The sequence below is a fragment of the Plecotus auritus genome, assembly GCF_963455305.1.
Source record: "Plecotus auritus genome assembly, chromosome: 7".
Lineage (NCBI taxonomy): Eukaryota > Metazoa > Chordata > Mammalia > Chiroptera > Vespertilionidae > Plecotus > Plecotus auritus.
The window spans coordinates 23789570-23811713 of record NC_137774.1 but is presented as its reverse complement, the minus strand read 5'-3'; the positions used below and the strand labels follow the sequence as shown (position 1 = coordinate 23811713).

Below are 22144 nucleotides of genomic sequence, written 5' to 3'. Positions count from 1 at the left end.
TAGCTAGCTAGCCAAAATTATTAATTACTTGCCAAAACCGGTTTGGCTCAGTGGATAGAGCGTCAGCCTGCGGACTGAAAGGTCCCAGGTTCGATTCCGGTCAAGGGCATGTAACTTGGTTGCGGGCACATCCCCAGTAGAAGGTGTGCAGGAGGCAGCTGATCGATGTTTCTCTCTCATCGATCTTTCTGACTATCTATCCCTCTTCCTTCCTCTCTGTAAAAAATCAATAAAATATATTTTAAAAAAAATTATTAATTACTTGTGCATTCTTCCCTAGTTCTAGATTAATAAAATAAAAAACAACAACCTACACTCACAGTTTTACAGAGTAGTAGGAAGAAAACATGAATAAAAAATGCATATAAGATCTGGTTAAAATACACCAGTGCCTTACAGTTACACTTGTTATGATATCTCCACTCTTAAGGAAAAGGCTTTCTTAAATAAATAAGAAAAATTGTCACTTCAAACTCACCTGACAAACAACAGGAGAGTTTCCTAATCCATGAAGGGAGAAGGCAGAAGTAAATAAAATTCAAAAGAACACATAAGCCCCATTGCACATGTGTGCTGTGGCCATGAGACCCAGCACAATGGACTCTGAGGCTCCAGGCTCAGCTGTTCTTCTACAATCCACTAATGATGAGCCTAAAGCTCTTTCTCTCCCTAGAGTCAGAAGTGCTTTCACTTTCTTTTGCAGTTCAAATTCACCAGGTTGTACCACTTTTGACCCTTCTTACACATTGTGTGGAATGGCAGTCATGGTTTACATGACTTTTCTTTCCTTTTTAGTGGTCTACTCTTTAGGAACAAGAATTAATTTCTGTGTGCAACACAGAAATTTTGCACAGCAAACGTGTCTTAAGCATTGCTGAGGGGAGGATTTTATTCTCAAAAATAACAAAAACTATTTGTTTATGACTTCTTTCCTTTTTGCCAGACTCTTGCTCTCTCCGAGGTAGGACTGTAACGTACCAGGACTGGGGGAAGCCTCCAGAGATCCAGCTTCTTGGTTGCTAAGCAGTGGGTCTTACACTTGGAGCAGTAGTACATCTCATTTTCCCCCAGCTCCTCCTCACTGGTGAAAGCACGGAGACAGTTGTCCAGGTTGATGGGCTCAGCTTGTGCTCGCCGACTCTGTTCTACACTCTCATGCTCATCGACAACCTGTAAGTGAAGGAATAGGAATAGGGGGAGGTGAGTGGGGAAGGGAGCGAGTTTAAAATGGTCACCTGGCTATGCATAATCCTCTTCAGTGGTTCTCAACCTTTCTAATGCCTCGACCCTTTAACACAGTTCCTCATGTTGTGGTGACCCCCAACCATAAAATTATTTTCGTTGCTACTTCGTAACTGTAATTTTGCTACCGTTAATGAATCGTAATGTAAATATCTGTGTTTTCCGATGGTCTTAGGCTCTGCTAGCAGGGTCGCCTAAGAACATCGGAAAACACATATTTATATTACGATTCATTAACGGTAGCAAAATTACAGTTACGAAGTAGCAACGAAAATAATTTTATGGTTGGGGGTCACCACAACATGAGGAACTGTGTTAAAGGGTCGAGGCATTAGAAAGGTTGAGAACCACTGCACTAGGTGATTGACCCTCATTTTATTATACATGATGAAAAAGAAAATACAATCCAAACTAAAAGTCTTTGAGCAAATACAGCATCTGTACATTTATTCACCAACATCACATCAATAATATCCTTGACCAAATTTCTATTTATATGACCACAGCTCTTGAATATTTTCTGAATGGTTAGAAATGACAAAAACAAACAAGGAATTGCCTATTTATTTTACAATTTTGAAATACTAAAACAGCTTACATGTGAGCTGGCCTTCAAGCCAGGGGTGTTCAGATTAAGTCTTTTAATTTTTTAACTAGAGAGACAGAACATTATTAATATGTTGCAGGCTTAACAGAGGCTAGGAGAAATAATATCACTGAAACACAGATGTCAGATCTGAATTAAATAAGAAAGGTAAGAAAAGCTCACCATGAGAATACAACACATCAGTGTTAAAACCCCATAGGAAACAACTCAGTTGCATATTGACAACATGTAACACCAAGTTATCAGAGTACCAGGTGTGTCATTATCTATCTCCTGCCTCACAAGGCCTCTATTTGAGACTGCAATAAAACAGTAGGCTCAAAGAGCCGGGTTTTGTTGAGAAGGCCACTAATACCTTCCAAACCCCGTGGTCCCATTAACCAACACACTAGGCTTTGAAGCAAGAAGATGGTAAGTATAAGAAAAGAAGAGACACTCTAGCTGGTTTGGCTCAGTGGATAGTGTGTCAGCCTGAGGACTGAAGGGTCCCAGATTCGAATCCGGTTGGGGGCACATGCCTGGGCTGTGGGCTTGATCCCATTGTGAGGAGTGCAGGAGGCAGCTGATCGATGATTCTCTCTCATCAATGATGTTTCTATCTCTCTATCCCTCTCCTTTCCTCTCTGAAATCAATAAAAATTTATTTTTAAAAAGAAAAAAGGAAAGAAGAGACAGCAAAGGGGGTAGGTATGTAAGGATGTGTGTTGAAGGTGGTGTGGGATCAGGAGGAGGGAGAGAAGTAGGGGCCTAAAATGCAACAGAAAAGGAATAATTTTTCCTTCTCTAATACTTGGCTGTAACTTAATAAGCAATCAAGAACTATGGTGGGTGAGGCATAGTATGAGGACTATGAAAGCTACCGTGAGACTTCACACAGGGACCTTTTTATTCCAGGGTGGAGTTTGGAATACAAGTCCAAAACCGAATGCCCCTCTTTCTGGCAAAGGTCACACACATGTCCATCGCTCCAGTTATTAAACCTCCTTTCCAAAGGTGAATTAGTTCTCTTTGCCTGAGGCAATTTCCCTTAGGTTTCCCTTCCTAAACTGACAATGGGAACAGTGGGCTCCCTAAATTACAAGCTAGCACATCTCAACACATGCAGTTTAGAACAGTTTTTCAGGGGTGACTTTTTTCCTACATGAGAGGATGGCTGAATTACAGGCTGCCAAATACTTCCATAAACTATCAAGGTTGAGGTTAACCGTGCAATTAAGGGTTTTAGCATTGTAACACCATCCATTTCAAAGGAATTCATTTAAAAAGGGGAACTTGAGGAAAATCCTTTCTTTCAGAAAGGGAAATATAGCTTGACCTGGCTGGGATCACTGATTTCTTTTCTGATACTAATAACTCTTATCATCTTTAGAGCTGTTCACATCTCAGGGAAAAACTGACATTCTTCTAAAAAACAAACAAACAAACAAACCAAAATCCCCCAACAAACAAACAAAAAATCCCATACTGTGTTATGGCTGTTGGAATCAAAGTAGGAAAAGAGGTGCATCAAATACAGTAGTGTCTCTTTTCTCATAACAAGTAAACATTATCTCTATCAAGGATGCTTTATGGCCAACCACAAATTACAGTAAGTTAGTAAGGAATGTTGATTTTTATTGACTATATTTTCTATGGAACACATAGGCGGTAGAACTAGATGGAGACAGGGAGAAAGAACAATAAAAAAAACCACATATTTATGGACTGACAATAATTTTTATTTATCAACAAAATTTCCCTAAATCACAGAGATTCCCTTCCTTTACTTCTTGAGATCCATTGCCAGATTCTCTACTATTATTCAAATAGTCTAAATTACTATTGGCACCCTCTTCCTTTTTTTCTACGTTGCTTGAAAGCTCATTCTTAACACAAAACATAAGGAATAAAGTAACAGTGTTCATAAGTTATAATACTACTAGAGGCCTGGTATACAAATTCATTCACAGCCAGGGTCTGGCAGGCCTGCCCTGATTGGGGCCGATCAGCCCTCGGCCGAGGGGGAGGGGACGCAGATGGTTGGCCAGCACGATTGAAGGGGCAATATGCATATTAGCCTTTTATTACAGAGGAGGATTAGAAAAGAGGCAGTTCTGAGAAATTACCTAGTTTAATTTTCTATTAAGAAATGTGAGGTCTAAACGAAGAGAGGAAAAACAAAACAAAACAATTTCCTCTCTACTTTTTTTCTGAAAACATTCACATAGAAATTTTGGAAAGTAGAGAAAAATGTAAAAAGTCAGGGAACCTTGTTATTCTTAATACAAAGGCAAATATGTCAAAATATTGGCAGATTTTCTTTTGTCCTTTTCCTAAATAGTATTTTTCATATTGAAGAGATTTTTCAGTATATGCAACTTTCTACCTTGCTTTTTTATAAAAAACAACATATCATAAGTATCTTCCCATTTATGTCAGCAAAAACTCCTGGTAGTCATCATTTTCAATAACTGTATAATATTTTATCCAATTACTATACCATGCTTTACTTAATCATTCCTCTAATGCGGGACAAATATAAGTTGTTTCTAATTTTTTACTATACTAAAAAATGCCATGATGAAGATTTATCAGCAAATTACAGAGTCTTTTCCTAGGATAAATTCCTAAAAGGGAAATCACTGGAATAAAAAGTATAAAACATATGAGGCCCTGACCAGGTACCTCAGTTGGTCAGATCATCCTAATACACCAAGGTTGCAGGTTTGATCTCCAGTCAAGGCACCTCAATGTTTCTCTTTCTCTCTGTTTCAAATCAATCAATCAATAAAAATTAAAAAAATAAAAAGTATAAAACATGTGGGCAATAATCTCAATTTAAAACCAAGGTATCTTCCTTTATCTATATGATTCTCCAAGCACACACAGAAACCACATGTAGGAAGATATATTACATAGGAAAAAAATGAGTCATGTGGCCCCACTCTCTAGCAAGGCAAAATATCTCAATTGTAACTTGGTTTCCATGCTGTCCTAAGAGCATCACTGAAAGCAGAAACAGGATGAGATTGAACAGGTCACTTAGGCTTTTCTTCCTACAAGCAGGATGTCCTCCAGAGCTTTTCAAATTGACACTCAGCTTGTTAAAAAATAAAGAGATTTGCAGAGCTAAATCATTTTTCATCTTTGACAGGAGTATCTTGTCACAATAATGTCCTGTCAGATTTTGTGCTGACAGATTCAGGAATCTTGATCAGTTGCTAAAATTTTCCCTCTTCAAAGGAAGCATGGCTGAGATTATTGCATTACCTTGCTACAGTGAGCATGATCTACCAGATCAACTTCTCTTCAACTTCCTTTAGCTCAACGATCTTTCATTTGGCAAGTATCCACAAATTACACTCTTCCTTGCCTAGTGAGAGCTGCCAGGAGCCTCAAGGTGTGTGGGGACATACTGAGGGATCCAAATAGGGAACTAGGTCTGGAATTGGTAGTTTCCTCATTCTTCAATAGCACAAAAAGACAGAAATGTCAATTATCATTACTAACCTATCTAAAGGGAACACTCTCGAACAGTAAAGGAAATTTCCATCAAGAGCTACATAAATGCAAAAGCCACTACAATTCTTCATGTAACTAAGAAACTCCTTTGATTCTATTGCTTTTTTCCCCTCTCCATCAGATTCATCTTATCTCTACCCATAAACTTCGTACTCAATTGACCCATCATATAGCATATGACAAACGTTTTCAGGTATGGAGTTAATATTCTTTTTTTTAAAAAAACTAATTTCAGAGAGGAAGGCAGAGGGAGAGAAATATCAATGATGAGAGAGTCATTGATCGGCTGCCTCCTGCATGCCCCCTACTGGGGACTGAGCTGCTACCAGGGCATGTGCGCTCTTGACCAGAATCGAACCCGGGACACTTCAGTCCATAGGCCTATGCTCTATCCACTGAGACAAACTGGCTAGGGCAATATTCTTTTTTTTTTTTTTTAATTCTATTTATTTGTTTATATGTTTTAGTATTCTTTTTTGAAGTAACATTTTCAAAATTTAAAAATTGCTCTAGCCAGAGAGTGGCAGTAGAGGAATCCCAAGGTGAAAAGCCATTGAGATGCAATTTTAGTTGTCCAGCACTGAAACATTCAATACCTTTTCTAATTTTTCTACTCACTACACCCATTAAAGATAGCAACTACAGCCCTGGAATGCATGTGAGCTAAGTAATTTTGGTTACCAAATGCTGCAGTTTCAATAATCCTATCTAATAAACAAGTAATATGCAAATTGACCATCACTCCAACACACAAGATGGCTGCCCCTCATGTGGTCAAAGATGGCTGCCCCCATGTGGACACAAGATGGCCACCACAAGATGGCCAGTAGGGAAGGGCAGTTGGGAGGGACCAGGCCTGCAAGGGAGGGCAGTTGTGGGCGATCAGGCCAGCAGGGGAGGGCAGTTAGGGGTGACCAGGCCTGCAGGGGAGGGCAGTTAGGGGCAATCAGGCTGGCAGGGGAGTGGTTAGGGGGTGATCAGGCTGGCAGGCAGAAGCGGTTAGGGGCAACCAGGAAGGCAAGCAGGCAAGCAGTTGGGAGCCTGCAGTCCTGGATCGTGAGAGGGATGTCCGACTGTCCAGGCAGTCGGACATCCCTCGAGGGGTCCCAGATTGGAGAGGGTGCAGGCTGGGCTGAGGGACACACACCCCCGTGCACAAATTTCATGCACCGGGACTCTAGTAATTAATAAACAGGCAGTGAGATATTTACTGATTGGTATGTCATGCCCAGAGAATATAACTTCTTAATTACACCTAGAATCTTGTTACAAGATTTACTTATTAGTTGTATTTTTTAACTTTAAAGGCCCAATATAGTCCTGGCCGGTGTGGCTCAATTGGTTGGAGCATCGTTCCATACACCAGAAGGTGGTGGGCTTAATTCCCAGTCAGGACACATACCCAGCTTGTGGGTTTGATCCCCAGTTGTGGCACATTCAGGAGGCAATCAATTGATGTTTCTCTCTCTCTCTAGAAGTGGGAAAATGGAAACACCCATGTAATCAAGTCAATATATTAAGTGCCATAGAGAATGCCAATGAATGTTTTTCTGGCTGTACTTAAATTGCATATAACAGAAATGGCATAATATAGTTAAACCAGGACAAATTTTACCTATGAAAACAACCATCTTGCGATGGCACTGGGTACTTACCCTTTCCTGTGATGTTTGATAGCGTAAGTGAAGGGCTGTGGGGTCCCAATCTACAGCAATATAGGCATTTCCAATGAAAGCTTTGTCTTCCCCACAATCTATTTTACAGCCTCTGCAAAATCTAAAGGTGGAAAAAAGATATACCGAGGAAGGAATAATTATGAAGGAATAAAATTTTTCTTTATCAGAAATATTCTCCCTTTCTACATTTCTTCTTGGGTTCATAGTTTGTCCTGGCTTCTTACTTCAGACTAATAAATGCATGAATATCCTAGCTAATAAAGAGGGAATATGCTAATTGACCGTCACACCCTCAAAGATGGCAGCGCCTATAGCCACAAGATGGCGCCTGCCTCTAGAGTCCCCCAGTCCCTTCAGCCTCCCAGCTGCCTAGCGCCGGCCCAAGGCACAGGCAAGCCTCGGATGTCGGCTGCCCAGCCGCCCAGGGGTGGCCCGAGGTGCAGGCAAGCCTCCGATGGTAACTGCCCAGCCGCCCAGGGCTGCCCAAGGCTCAGGTAACCAGGGCCAGCCAAGGCTTGCGCTGCTGGCAGTGGCGGCAACAGAGGTGTGATGGGGGCGTCAACACCCGCCCCCGAGGGCTCCCAGACTGTGAGAGGGGGCAGGCCGGGCTGAGGGACCCCCCCTCCAGTGCATGGATTTTCATGCACCGGGCCTCTAGTATGTTCATAATTATTAGTATTTCAGGGAATCATGCTTATTACTTTTCAAGTCTTTGGCTTTTCAAAGTACTTGATAACCATTTATTAATTCATATAACTATATGAACTTTGTAGCAAAGAAGTACTATGGGAATTGGATATTTGAGATAATGTTGATCATAAACTATGAATTTGATGAGACTATCGAGTTTAAAAAACCAGATGTCTCAAGAGTAAAACTTATACAGACTTCACAAGGAAGAGATGATGAACAATTCCCAAGTTTATTTCAGCTTCTCAGTCTAAAACTGAGAAATCTTATTAAAAAGATTTCTGGAGCTACTAAAATTTTTCTTTTGCAGAAGGTTACTTTACCTATACCACGGGCACCAAGCACAGGAGTTCCCATCTTTCTGCACAACTCGTAGAGTGAATGGATATTGATAGCCCATACTGTCATCACTGAAACAGAACATAAACCAAAGATTGTAAGAAATATTTCTGATTTGAGTTCTCAACTCCTTTTCATCTTCCCATGAAATAATCCTCGGAAGGGGCATCTGTTGTAGTAGTAGCATGCTCACATTTACAGCTCCATGCTGCTTATCCTAACCCATTAGCTGAGTCCTGTACCACCCACACACAGGGCTCCCATGCTGTATCCCTGCTTACAGAAGTGTAGACATACTAGACTGCCAGAAGTCTCTGAGAAGGTCCATGTGGAAGGATAAGCTAATCAAACACCAATTATCCTTCAGCCCTAATCCTATCAGAAGACTTAATTCACATTAGGCTAAAATAATTAGATCTTTCCATGGCAAGAACACTGACACACCACAGAAGGCTGAAAGATCATGTTTTTTGTTTGTTGTTTTTAGAAAAAGTGAAAGGGAGAGTAGAGGGGAGGGAGAGAGAAAAAAAACGATGTGAGACACATTGATTGTTTGCCTCCCACATTTGCCCCGCCCAGAGCCAGGGATCAAACCGCAACCCAAGTAAGTACCCTTGACCAGAAATCAAACCCTCCACCCTTCAACCAGAGGACCAATGCTCTAACCATTGAGCAAATTGGTCAGGGCTCATAATGGTTTTTAGAGACGTTGACTATATATTTAGAAGCTTTCTTTAATCAGAACCCCTGGATCTGGTTCATGCTAGGTAACCCTTTTCCTTTGTCTTAAACTACTCAAAGCTATAAACTACATAACATTAATTTTAGAGTAACATCTTTTAACTATAAGATAGCCTTGTGAGGTCTCAACTTTTAAAAAAAAAAAGTATGTATCCTTGCTAAGAAACAACGCAAAGAATATACTTTATGGCTCAGTTGGCAACTGGTAGTGGCAGCTGATGGTAATGAAGACATGATAAGGACTCACTAACTGTTACCTTGTCTTATCTAATCATCAAATGACCCAAAACCATAACCAATAACCTGTTAGCTAATAGAACCTCTTTACTTTCTTTACTCAGTTCACAAAGAGGCAGAACTCTCATTTGCTCAATTATAGCAAGAAAATGATCTACAATTCAACTGATATATAAATAAGGGACTACAATTCCAATGATTGTTAGAAGAAATACATTTAGTAATCCAATAGAACAGTGGTAGGAGGAATGGAAAGAAAACAGAAGATGTTTATTCTTTAATTATTCTTATGAAATTATTCCATATTAAAATGACATTGTGCCCTAACCGGTTTGGCTCAGTGGATAGAGCATCAGCCTGCGGACTCAAGGGTCCCAGGTTCAATTCCGGTCAAGGGCATGTACCCTGGTTGCGGGCACATCCCCAGTAGGGGGTGTGCAGGAGGCAGCTGATTGATGTTTCTCTCTCATCGATGTTTCTAACTCTCTATCCCTCTCCCTTCCTCTCTGTAAAAAAATCAATAAAAAATATATTTAAAATGAAACAATCCAACTGTTACGGCATGAGACTTTTTCAGAATTCACGTATAGATATGCACACTATTGCTCCCATTATGAATTTCTTAGGGTTGAGATGATACAAATTCCCTGGTGAATTCATACTCCATTTTTGCAGTAAAAGTCGTCAAGAATATTACCTGAAGCATTTAAAGCAGCAGGAGGGATTAATGAATAAAAGGATTATTAGACACTAGAATGCCTAGGTGAAGAAAGGAATCTGTATAGACCAGCCTTGGGCAAACTACGGCCCGCGGGCCGGATCCAGCTGTTCTATCCGGTTCTCTTGCTCTCCCCTCCGCTCCTTTACTTTGAATTTATATTAATTCACACAAACACTCCATCCATACTTTTGTTCCGGCCCTCCGGTCCAGTTTAAGAACCCATTGTGGCCCTCGAGTCAAAAAGTTTTCCCACCCCTGGTATAGACTCTCGTACTCACAAGATCAAACCAAATGGATGAATTATATACCCCCTGAATGGTTTTTCAAAGAGTGCTTAAACCTACATAAAATGGGTCCTATAAGTCACACAGAATTCATATACATTCTTCTGGAGTTTGGAAACCACAGGTCTAAGCTGATCTCCTGAACTCACCAATCCTGAGCATGGTTACTAGCTTCCTGAGGTGGGAGTGGGCTGGCTAATCGAGATACTTGAATCCAAACTGAATCATATAGGTCTTTCTTCCGGGTATGCACAGTGCATGGAACAATCAGTGGCATTCCAAAGAGGCTGGGGCGATTCTTCTGAGATGACAGGAAATATAGTTCTGTCCTCATCTATAAGCATAAACAAGAGAAGAGAGAACTGAGAAGAGACCTCTCATTCCTCCCTTTTGTTCTTCTACAACTACCAATAACATGTATCACTATCAATTTCAAATTAGTCACTGCTACTCTTTATTAACATGAAGATAAACTTACGTGGAATCACTGGAAGGTTGAGATACTGCCAATTTCAGTGTGGCTATCTATCAAACTTGGATTTTCAGCATTTAATATTTTCAAACTAGTTTTCTCTAATAAACATTTCATATACACACACTGAATCATATGTAAAAACTAGCTACTGTTTTGTAGCTCAAGGCTTTTAAGCAATTAAAACCCTTTCTCTAGAAAGTATGTCAATAAACCAATACTCCCTTCAAAATACAATTTTCAGAAAACAAGCTGCTGACAACTGGAGACCTTTGGAGACTTATGAAACCAGTCATTTAATTTTGTAACAATTTATCCACCTTCCTAAAAGCAGCTGAATGGCTATGGTATTTTTTAATTTTTAAAATATGTGACAAATTAAAAGTAAGGTAAAATTTAAAAATATTTGCTTTGAGTATGTTAAGTTGAAATTCCTTAATAAAGATACTGAACAGAATTAGCTTGGAAATGGTTGCTTAATAAAAGAAAAACTTAGTATAATTGATTGTTGGGAGTTCAGGATTATTCAAAAAAGCTGCTAAGCACTTAGACATTTAATTCTTTTGGTTGGCCTTTATGTAGTAGTTAGAGAAGCTAAGTTAATAATCTATAAACTCACTAAGGGTTAGCTAGTTTCCAAGTGAAAAGACTTTTATTTCTGATTCTTGAGCATTTTATTTTGCAATTATTCAATTAAGCTTAGCTAAATACATGATTTTAAGGCCCTATTTCATGTGCTGGTATTATTATTGTTACTAGAGGCCCAGTGCATGAAATTCGTGTATGGGGGTGGTGAAGGGGGGGATGTCCCTCAGCCTGGCCTGCACCCTCTCCAATCTGAAACCCCTTGGGGTTCAGAGTTCTTAATATATGATCTGATAATACTTGGTTAAAAAAAAAAAAAGCCCTAGCCAGTTTGGTTCAGCGGATAGAGTGTCGGCCTGTGGACTAAAGGGTTCCAGGTTCGATTCCTGTTAAGGGCACATGCCTGGGTTGAGGGCTAGGTCCCTGGTAGGGTACGTGCAGGAGGAAGCCGATTGATGACTCTCATCATTGATGTTTCTCTCTCTCTCTTCCTCTCCCTTCCTCTCTGAAAGCAATAAAATAATATATTAAAAAAGAAAAAGAGGTGGGGAAATGCATGAATTACCCAATTATTTTAGCTAATGGGACCTGTAGGAACTATGCTTAAAGACAATTCAAGTCGGAGTGGGAAACCAAGATGGCGGCATAGGTAAACACCTAAACTGCTGCCTCGCACAACAATTTCAAAACTACAACTAAAAGACAGAACGGACACCATCCAGAACCACAGGAAAGCAGGCTGAGTGAAAATTCTACAACTAGAAGGAAGGAGAAAAGCTCACAGAGAATTGGAGGTACGGCAAAGGGGCTTTGTGCGCGCAGAGAGGAAGGGCGGCTGAGAGCTTGGCTGACTTCCTCTGGCGGAAGGGGGAAGGAAGCCTCGGACCGCGAGCTGGGAAAGGCAGAAGTCTGAAGGCGCACACGGGCCAGTGCGCACAAAGGCTGCGGAGGTAGCCATAGGCTTTCCCTAGTGAAAGGGAGTCAGAGGATCCTGACTGAGCCCCAGTTCTGACTGCAGTGAAGCCCGGTTCCAGGCGAGCCCCTGGGGACCCACGCTCTTGTAGGGGGAGTCTGGACTCTCGGGCGGAGACTCAGGAGCCGGGGAAGGCGGAGGACTGAAAGTGCGCACACGCGCCGCGCCGGTGCGCACAAAGGCTGCGGGGGTCGCCACAGGCTTTCCCTAGTGGAGGGGAGTCAGAGGATTCTGACTGCACCGAGCCCCAGTTCTGACTGCAGTGAACCCCAGTTCCAGGCGAGCCCCTGGGGACCCACGCTCTTGTGGGGGGAGTCTGGACTCTCAGGCGGAGACTCGAGCTGGGGAAGGCGGAGGACTGAAAGCGCACATGCGCGCAGGGGCGGGGCTGACAGGAAGCCAAGACTGAGACTCCACCCCATCCAAGCTGAGCACAGAGGCTATTGCAATTTGGCAAGTCTAATCCTATAAGGCTGTCTCCAGCACCGGGCTTCTCCCAGCATAGACACAGCTGATCCTTACAGCCAACTGGCCCGGAGGTCAATTCTTCCCAGTGATACCAACAACAATAAAGACTTAATTACAACAAGGCTGTACACACAGTCCACAAAGGGGTGCACCAAGAGTGTCCACCTCAGGTTAACTGGGGAAGCAGACCCACTGGGCCATATTGGAAACCTAGCACAAATATCTACCTTACCAACTCAGGGATTCAGTGAAAATGCGGGGTCAAAGAATCAGATCACAAACGAAAGAAATGGAGGAAAACAAACGACTGGATATAGAATTCAAAACCACCGTTATAAGACTTTTTAAGAATATCCTAGAAAAGGCCGATAAATATAACGAGACCCTCGAAGATATGAAAAAGGACCAACTAGAAATTAAACATACACTGACTGAAATAAAAAATATTATACAGAGACCCAGAAACAGAATAGAGGAACACAAGAATCAAGTCAAAGAATTGAAATACAAAGAAGCAAAAAACACTCAACCGAAAAAGCAAAAAGCAAAAAAAAAAATCCAAAAAGTTGAAGATAATGTAAGAAGACTCTGGGACAACTTCAAGCGTACCAACATCAGAATTATGGGGGTGCCAGAAGAAGAGAGAGAGCAAGATACTGAAAACCTATTTGAAGAAATAATGACCGAAAACTTCCCCCACCTGGTGAAAGAAATAGACTTACAAGTCCAGGAAGCCCACAGAACCCCAAACAAAAGGAATCCAAAGAGGACCACACCAAGACACATCATAATTAAAATGCCAAGAGCAAAAGACAAAGAGAGAATATTAAAAGCAGCAAGAGAAAAACAGTTAATTACCTACAAGGGAGCACCCATACGACTGTCAGCTGACTTCTCAACAGAAACTATGCAGGCCAGACGGGAGTGGCAAGAAATTTTCAATGTGATGAATAGCAAGAACCTACAACCAAGATTACTCTACCCAGCAAAGCTATCATTCAGAATTGAAGGGCAGATAAAGAGCTTCACAGATAAGAAAAAGCTGAAGGAGTTCATCACCACCAAACCAGTACTATATGAAATGCTGAAAGGTATTCTTAAAGAAGAGGAAGAAGAAAAAAGTAAAGAGAAAAAATTATGAACAACAAATACATATCTATCAACAAGCCAACCTAAAAATCAAGTGAATTAAAAACCTGAGGAGCAGAATAATCTGGTGAATATAATAGAATCAGGGGCATAGAAAGGGAGTGGGCTGATAATTCTCAGGGGGAAAGGGGTATGGGGGGGTTCATGAAGTGACTGGACAAAAATCATACACCTATGGATGAGGACAGTGGGGGGGAGGTAAGGGCAGAAGGTGGGGTGGGAAAGGGGTGGAGGGGAGCTATGGGGGGAAAAAGGAGAAATAATTGTAATAATCTGAATAAAGATTTATTAAAAAAAAAAAAAAAAAAAGAATTACTAATTCAAAGAATTAGCAAAAATCAAATAGCTATGTAACCACGAGTCAGGTCAACAAACAGAATATAACAAACATTCCAAAAGCCTCCCTCTTGCTTCCTTTCTATCACAAATTCTTCCTTCCTTCTAAAGGAAGTTGGAAGAAGTAAGAAAGAATTATCCCCTAAAGCCTTTGAAGGGAGCACAGCCCTGTTGAGACCTTGATTATGGACTTCTGGCTTCCAGAACTGTGAAAGAATAAACTTGTTGTTTTAAGCCGCCAAGTTTGTGGTAATTTGTCACAGCAGTCCTAGGAAACAACTTACCTTGCCCAAGAACATTTTTGGTGCCCTTCCACCCCCAAGCAAACAAATAAACAAACCTTCTCCAAAGACATCCATACTTATATGGTAGAGAAGATGTACTTGCCTACATGAACATATAACAGACACACACTTTTAAAAGAAAATAGTATGTACTACTATTCTGTTGCTGCTTAAAAATGAGTGAGAAATGTCATTTCATACACAGGCTATGATCCCTTACAATAGCATACATAACACATTGAAAGTGCACAAAATGAAAATGTTGCAAAGATAGAAAATGGCTGTCTCACAAATGACACTGGCAAGACCAGCAGTAACTTGCCTAACATCAAACTAACCATTTTTCGGTGGACTGCAATGATGTAACCTGTAAAGGGATTGTCAGGAAGAGATGGCATATGACCATTCACCATTCCATTTGTTAAGATCTTCTCAGTTCCACATGGCACAACAGTGTTTGGCATTCCATTGGGGATGAATATTGGTCGGGGCAGGTCCCCATTGGTGGTTAAGGTTAACATTCCATTTGTGGATGGGGAAGAGGAGATATCTACAAATTCAAAGATAAATACAGCACCATAAGCTTGTGGTACTTCCATTTTTTTTCTCAAATATTGTGAGGATGTAAACTACTGATAGTAGTCTCTTTTAACAAAGGACAAGGAGAAATTATAGTTCACATAATAATTCTAGATTGATCAGAAGATTTTAATTTCAGATTTTACTTCTATAACTCACACTTAAGACTAAATGGCAAAGAAAGATTAACTTCTGGAAAGTGTAAGTTGAATTTTTGCAGAAACCTTTACTAGCACCATGTTGTGGCACCCAAACAGTTCTACCACTTGTTTTCTTTTTCCTCTCCTCTAAAAATTCATTTCTCCTTTCCTCTAAAAATGTTCTGTCAAGTGTGACAGTCCCTAGCCAGAGACTAGAGACTTTTCCTTTTAATTATTTCATTTTTTTAAAATTTATTTTTTAGAGCAATTTTAGATTCATAGCAAAATAAAGAAGGTACAGAAATGTCCCACATATCCCTTGCCCCTACACATGCATAGCTTCCCCCCTAACATTTGTTATAAATGATGAAAGATGTTGCTTTTTAAATTAAAATGAAATACATTTCCTCAGTCTCATAAGTCACATTTCAAGGGCTCAACAGTCCATGTGACTAATGGATATTGCATTGGATTGTCAAGATTACAGAAATTGCCAAAACCGGTTTGGCTCAGTGGATAGAGCGTCAGCCTGTGGACTGAAAGGTCCCAGGTTCGATTCCGGTCAAGGACACGTAACTTGGTTGCGGGCACATCCCCAGTAGGGGGTGTGCAAGAGGCAGCTGATCGATGTTTCTCTCTCATCGATGTTTCTAGCTCTCTATCCCTCTTCCTTCCTCTCTGTAAAAAATCAATAAAATATATTAAAAAAATAAAAAGATTACAGAAAATTTCCATCACTGCAGAGAGTTCTATTGGCCAGTGAAGATCTCAACAAAAAAGCATTATTAAATCATCTACCAATCAGTCTTATCTATTTAGTGCCAATCAGAGAAGTACTTTATAATTGCGGAATGGACCTAATTATCAATAGTATAAAAAAGAATAAACAAACTGTATCAATGGCCAAAAGACTCATTAGATGACCATATTAAATCATATGCAAATATTTGATAAGCAAATTCCTTTTTAGTCATATTATCATGTTTTCTGATAGTATACTCTTCTCACACCAGCTATTGCCATGTTAGTATTAGATAAAAGAGCAAAAAGAGATCTGAATTCCAGTGGTAAATTAACTCATAACTAATCTACTTAACTTAGTTACTTAGGTTCTCTGAATTTTAGATTCCTCATCTATAAAACGAAGAATTTGAGCCAAATCATCACAAAAGTTTCCTTCAGCCTCCAAAATTCTTTTGCTCTAATATCCTCAGCCCAAACAAATATAAAAAGGATGATAACTCTTGGCCCAGAATTTAAAGCTGAAATCATGAAAAGAAGCTCTAGTTCTACCATACCTGTCAGTATTGGACTAGAAGCTGAAACTGGAGATCCAGGGATGGGAATTTCAAATGCACACAAAAATCCACTCACTGAGAGTCGTACTTTTTGGTTGTCCTGAGGGAAATTCTATAGAAAAAGAGACAAGGTGAGAGATGTTTCAGATAAGATGGAAAATGAACTCTGTGATATATTTGAAGCGAATGTCTTCGATGATTTTATCACTAAATAAACAAGATGAATGAATAATATTTCTCAAATCACTAAAAGATGAAAGCTTGATAAGTTAACCTCACTGACAAAACCATTATCTATCCCTTTCCACAGAAAGGAAATATGTTGTGTATAACTGGTTTTTAAGGTTTGTCCTTCAATTCAGGCATCTAAACCAACACTCTCAGAGAGATCTCACTTTTGCATTACATATGAACAAAATGTCAATAAGGTGGGGGAGTTTGTTCAGAAACCCCAAAGATAAATATAAATAATACCAATGGCACGAGCTCAATTTAGGATTGGCAATATATTTATTAAATTGCTTGTTTCTCCAGCTGGTATTCAGGAGGAAGTGATTTGTGTCAATTTATTTTTACTCTCTAAATTCCTAGTGTGTTAAAGGCCAACTATACATATCCTACATAATAAAAGCCTAATATCCTAAGTGTCCAGTTGACCAGTTGGCCATTCAACTAATCAAAGCATAATATGCTAATGATATGCTAAGGCTGCTCAACTGCTCGCTATGACATGCATTGACCACCAGGGGATAGACAATCTGACTGGTAGGTTAACTTGCTGCTGAGGTCCAGCTGATTGGGACTGAGGGAGATGGACCGGACACACCCTGGAGCCCTCCTGCGGTCCCTCCCCAGCTGGCCAACTTCCCGCATCTCTCCCAGTCTCTCCCCAGTCTGATCATGCACAGGTGGGGTCCCTTGGCCTGGCCTGAGCCCTCTTAAAATCTGAGACCCCTTGGGGGATGTCGGAGAGCCGGTTTCGGCCTGATCCTGCAGGCCAGGCTGAGGGACCCCACTGGTGCACGAATTCGTGCACTGGGCCTCTAGTTCATAAATAAATACTAAAAACACACATTCATAAATACATAAAATACTTTAACCTAGAATAATTCTGGTGACAATGGTAATACAGAAGAGCTGCCAAGCACAGCAGCAGCAGTCACTAGAGGACATCTACTGTAGTAACACAGCTAGGTCACTCTATATAGGCAGCCTTGGCTTACATAATTCCCTTCTTTTAAAAATACCACCATGGCCCTTACTGGTTTGGCTCAGTGGATAGAGCATCGGCCTGAGGACTGAAGGGTCCCAGGTTCGATTCCAGTCAAGGGAATGTACCTTGGTTGCAGGCACAGTAGGGAGTGTACAGGAGGCAGCTGATCGATGTTTCTCTCTCATCGATGTTTCTAACTCTCTATCCCTCTCCCTTCCTCTCTGTAAAATATCAATAAAATATATTTTAAAAAAATATCACCATGATTATTACTCCTTTATTCTGGCAGACAAACCTTTTAAATTTTTGGGATGAAAAATTTTCTTTTTGGGGGGGAGATTTTTATAAGTTTATTTAAGCCAAACTGACAAAATATGTTGGGGAGCAAGATCTCAAATGTTTCAGAGAATGGTATGGAAGACTTGACAAATTTTTTTGTTCAGTTGTTGCATTTTAATATCTTGCTCAGTCACTTAACATCATAATTAATGGAGAAAACTGCTCTTTGAAGGACAGAATCAAGGGTTTCCTACAAAGAATAGTTAATATTACCTTTATGTTGGAACCATGTACTTCTGCAAGAAGGATTTGTTCTGATTTAAGTCCACAGAGATCACTCAGCTGTTTTTTTAAACCTGTGTACTTTTCATCCATATTCAGTCTTAGTCCATAACGTACAGGGGTAGTGCCATCCAACTTAATAACTAGTAATGAGAAAAGATCTATTATCAATAAAATGTGTGTGTGTCTATGACTTGGAAATTACAAACATTTTAATCTAGAATTTTTATTTTATATGCAAACACTACAATAGATGATACGTAGGGATTATATTAAAATAGTTTTATTTTTTTGAATGCTCATCTGATATGGAAGTGTGATTTGCTTTGCAACATTTTAAAGAGAATTTCTGGCATATCTAAAACAGAGGAGTCAATAGGCACAAAAATGGACCCATGTTCCAAGTCTTATAAACCTTACATCATGTCTGAAATTAGATTGCTGTATTATAACAAGCTATCATTTTTATGAGAATGCATTATAAACAAATGACCATACTTACAAATTCAGGCTGCTTAAATAAGGTAAAAGACAACGGAGTTAAATATTTTTTCAGAACTTTGTAACCTACCTGTTATTTCTAAGTGCATATAACTGTCCATTGGTAGCGGCAAAGACAAAAAATTGAATGGGTCAAATCGGACACTTATATGACCACATGTCTTGCATTTGACTTGGGACCTTAACTGCCCATGAAACAAATCTACAACAATTGATCTATTCCTTCTCAGATGATTGTCCCAGGCCTATCAAGAAAAAAGATTAGAGAAAAAATTTTTTTGGAAAATTCAAAAGAATAGTATTTCTACACAAATTCAAAGAAACTAGTTAAATGAGATTTAAATGTTAAGAATATAATCCTTCACAGTCATTAAAAATATAAAAACTTCCTGCCTACAAACATAATTCAGATATAAAATTAAAAATGTGATTCCCTCTGTTCAACCTACAAAATATTAAATTCAGATGGAAAATCCTATTATTTTCTTTGTTCTTATCATGGTAATGATGATGATTATTAGAGTTCTTTGTCCATTAAAAAGGAAATAAAATGTGCCTATTGGTTACTGTACACATTACTTTAGCAATTATGAAGATTCTTGAAGTTACTGAATAAACATCCTCTCCCAAAAGTGTACAATGTGAAAAGGCAACGTTTTTCTATTTTCATTTAAGGCTGCTTTGTTTTGGCATTACTGCACAAAAACAAAGAAGAGAAATAAAAATTCATTTACTTTCATAGTAAAATTCTGACCACAGAATTTAAGTTGTGCAACATACATTTGTGGCCAGAACATTTAATCTATTGCTTACATTAGAAACTCAAAACTGACAAACCTCTGCAGCCACTTCCCAGTCTGGCCGGCCATTGCTATCCTTCAGTTCTACATATGGTTTCTCATGGACTCGGTTGAGATCTTCATGAAGACCATCCAAGAGAAAAGCCAGAAGTTCTTGGGAGTCTTGTTGCTGGAACCCATTAAACCTGGGAGCATATTTTGCTATGGTCCACTATAAGTAAGAGTTGGAAGTATACAAATTATTGCTACCCAATAATATTTGGAATGAACATGCCTCATAATTCAACCAGAGGCATTATAAGAAGGTAAATATAGTATGGTATTTAGTCTGTCTCTATTTCAGCAAATATATTTTGGCTAATTATGAAAGCTTTCTAATCTTAATCTCAAATGACCAAAAGAAAAAAGTGTATTTTGGCCAATACTATATCCTAGTTCAGCATCATAAAAGCAAACAATTCTTTAGATACTCAGATGTTATTTAAAACAGGTAAGGCAGAAATATTAAAATAGCATTCGCTCACATTAAGAGTTCCTATTATAATGTTTTCTTTTACAGATAACTTTTCTGGTCTTGTTGCATCCTGTTATTATTAGAGGCAGAACAGACTCATGTTTAACTGTGAGGACTTACAAACTAGCTTGCAACCTTGGGCAGGATATTTAACTGCTCTAAGCCTTAGTTTCTCAGCCATAAAATGGGGATAATAATATCGCTTTTGTATTGTAGGGCCATATAGAAAATTAAATGAGTTACTACACATAAAATAATGAGAACAGTGCCTGGTAAGTGGTAGTCAAATTTTTAGCTATTATAATTATTAATTTTTAACCTAAAAACATTTTGCCTTGTTTTAAAATAGAGATAAAAACAATCCTAGCCCTAGCTGGTTTGGCTCAGTGAATAGAGCATTGGCCTGTGAACTGAAAGGTCCCAGGTTCGATTCCAGTCAAGGGCACATGCCCAGGGTTGTGGGCTCGATCCCCAGTGGGGGACTTGCAGGAAGCAGCTGATCCATGATTCACTCTCATCATGGATGTTTCTATCTCTTTCCCCCTCATCCTTCCTCTCTAAAATCAATAAAAAAATATATTAAAAAAAACAAAACAATCCTAACTTTACTAACAGTTACTACAAGTGACATTAATATAAAATTTTACCCATTAATTATATTCTTTCTTTCTGCTACTTTAAAAAATTCTACAGATAGAACTTATTATCACAATAATATTAAAGATGTATTGAGTATCATTAATTAGACTCGGGTCTATCTTGCAGTTAGAATATTTCTAATAGTGATAGATTAACAAAGAAAGGTTTACTATGTATACATATATAAAAGCAAGATATTTGACGAATTGGTAAAAGAAACAACATATCAAATTTAGATTGTGCCTTTGATCTTTTCCTACCCACTCACTACATCTATAGTTGTATTTTATTTTTTTCTATAGCTGTATTTTGCATATATTTAAACAAGTAAAAGTATATGACATCCAGTATATGCCATGTGAAGCATCCAAAAACATGAGTTAAACTAAACAAAAAAAGCTAAACATACAAAATATGTAAAGGAAAATAATTACGTAAACAATTATTTAGGAGTTAAAAACATTTATATTACTTTAACTGCTTACCCGAAGCTTTAATGGGGCGACATTCTTCTGAGTTCCACTCCAAAGTTCCTGTACTAAATCCCCATAGCATTTAGCCATATGCCCCTTCATACCAATGGGATTTGTCCTAGAAGTTTTGAAAGGAAAATTTGTTGCCAAAGATTCTAATCAATAAGAATCATGTGGGAATAAAAATGCCTAGTTATCTGTTTTCTCACATCAAAACATCTTTTTAAAATAAGAGACTTATCTCCTGGACCTTAATTAATACTAAATAGAGAAAATAAGGTAAGACTTTTTTACCATGGTAAAGAAAGAGGAAATTCAAGTGATACTGAGTTCATATCATAGTTGTAAAAAGTTAAGAGGCCAATAACTCAAGAAAGATTACCTGTTCAGTTCATAAAGATGTCTCCCTGAGATAAAATACTGTGTCAGTGGCTGTGTGTTACTAACACACTGGATGCTTGAATTCATGAAGCATGTGTTTCCCAGGTTACTCAGACCTGTGGCTCCCTTTTCTGTGGGAACTAGAACAAACAATATGAGAACTGAAGTCCAACTGTAGTAAAATGTCGTAGACCAAACAATAACTTATATTGGATACAAATTTTTATAACTTTTTATATCAACTAAATGAAGCTAATATTTCTCTATTTAGTCTTGCAATGCTGAAGTAGAGGAGTATCACTGGCAATCCTGATAATCCATGCTCATTTGTAATCTAGAAGCAGCAGTGATTCTCTATAATCCCCCCTCTTTGGCCTCCTCCACCCTCTAGTATTATGTCTTTAAAAATATATAAATTAGCCCAGCCCAGTGGTTGAGCATCGACCTATGAACCAGGAGGTCCTGGGTTGTGGGCTTGATACCCCGTGTGGGACGTGCAAGAGACAGCCGATCGATGATTCTCTCTCACCACTGATGTTTCTATCTCTATCTCTCCCTCTCCCTTCCTCTCTGAAATCAATAAAAATATTTACATATATATATATGTAAACACACACACACACACACATATATATAAATTAGGTCTTTCTTAGGCTATCTGTGAGAATGAACTGTGGACCTATGAGGGCTGTATCCTTTGCTTTGCATTTTTTATGGAAGCATTTTGCTTCCCTAGTTAG

The 22144-nt window shown here is 39.1% G+C and overlaps 1 protein-coding gene across 3 annotated transcripts in view; it reads right to left on the bottom strand.

Moving 5' to 3' along the window:
- USP32 (ubiquitin specific peptidase 32) overlaps window positions 1–22144 on the bottom strand; it is a 127639-nt gene that overhangs the window by 7423 nt on the left and 98072 nt on the right. For all 3 annotated transcript variants that reach the window (XM_080679027.1, XM_080679026.1, XM_080679028.1), the window contains exons 20-30: window positions 21406–21544; window positions 21036–21141; window positions 19435–19608; window positions 18668–18842; window positions 18088–18239; window positions 16323–16434; window positions 14644–14855; window positions 10188–10372; window positions 8040–8126; window positions 7006–7126; window positions 979–1170 (exon numbers count right to left, since the gene is read on the bottom strand). In XM_080679027.1, coding sequence (XP_080535153.1) covers window positions 979–1170; window positions 7006–7126; window positions 8040–8126; window positions 10188–10372; window positions 14644–14855; window positions 16323–16434; window positions 18088–18239; window positions 18668–18842; window positions 19435–19608; window positions 21036–21141; window positions 21406–21544 — 1655 coding nt within the window. The remainder of the gene's footprint in view (window positions 1–978; window positions 1171–7005; window positions 7127–8039; window positions 8127–10187; window positions 10373–14643; window positions 14856–16322; window positions 16435–18087; window positions 18240–18667; window positions 18843–19434; window positions 19609–21035; window positions 21142–21405; window positions 21545–22144) is intronic.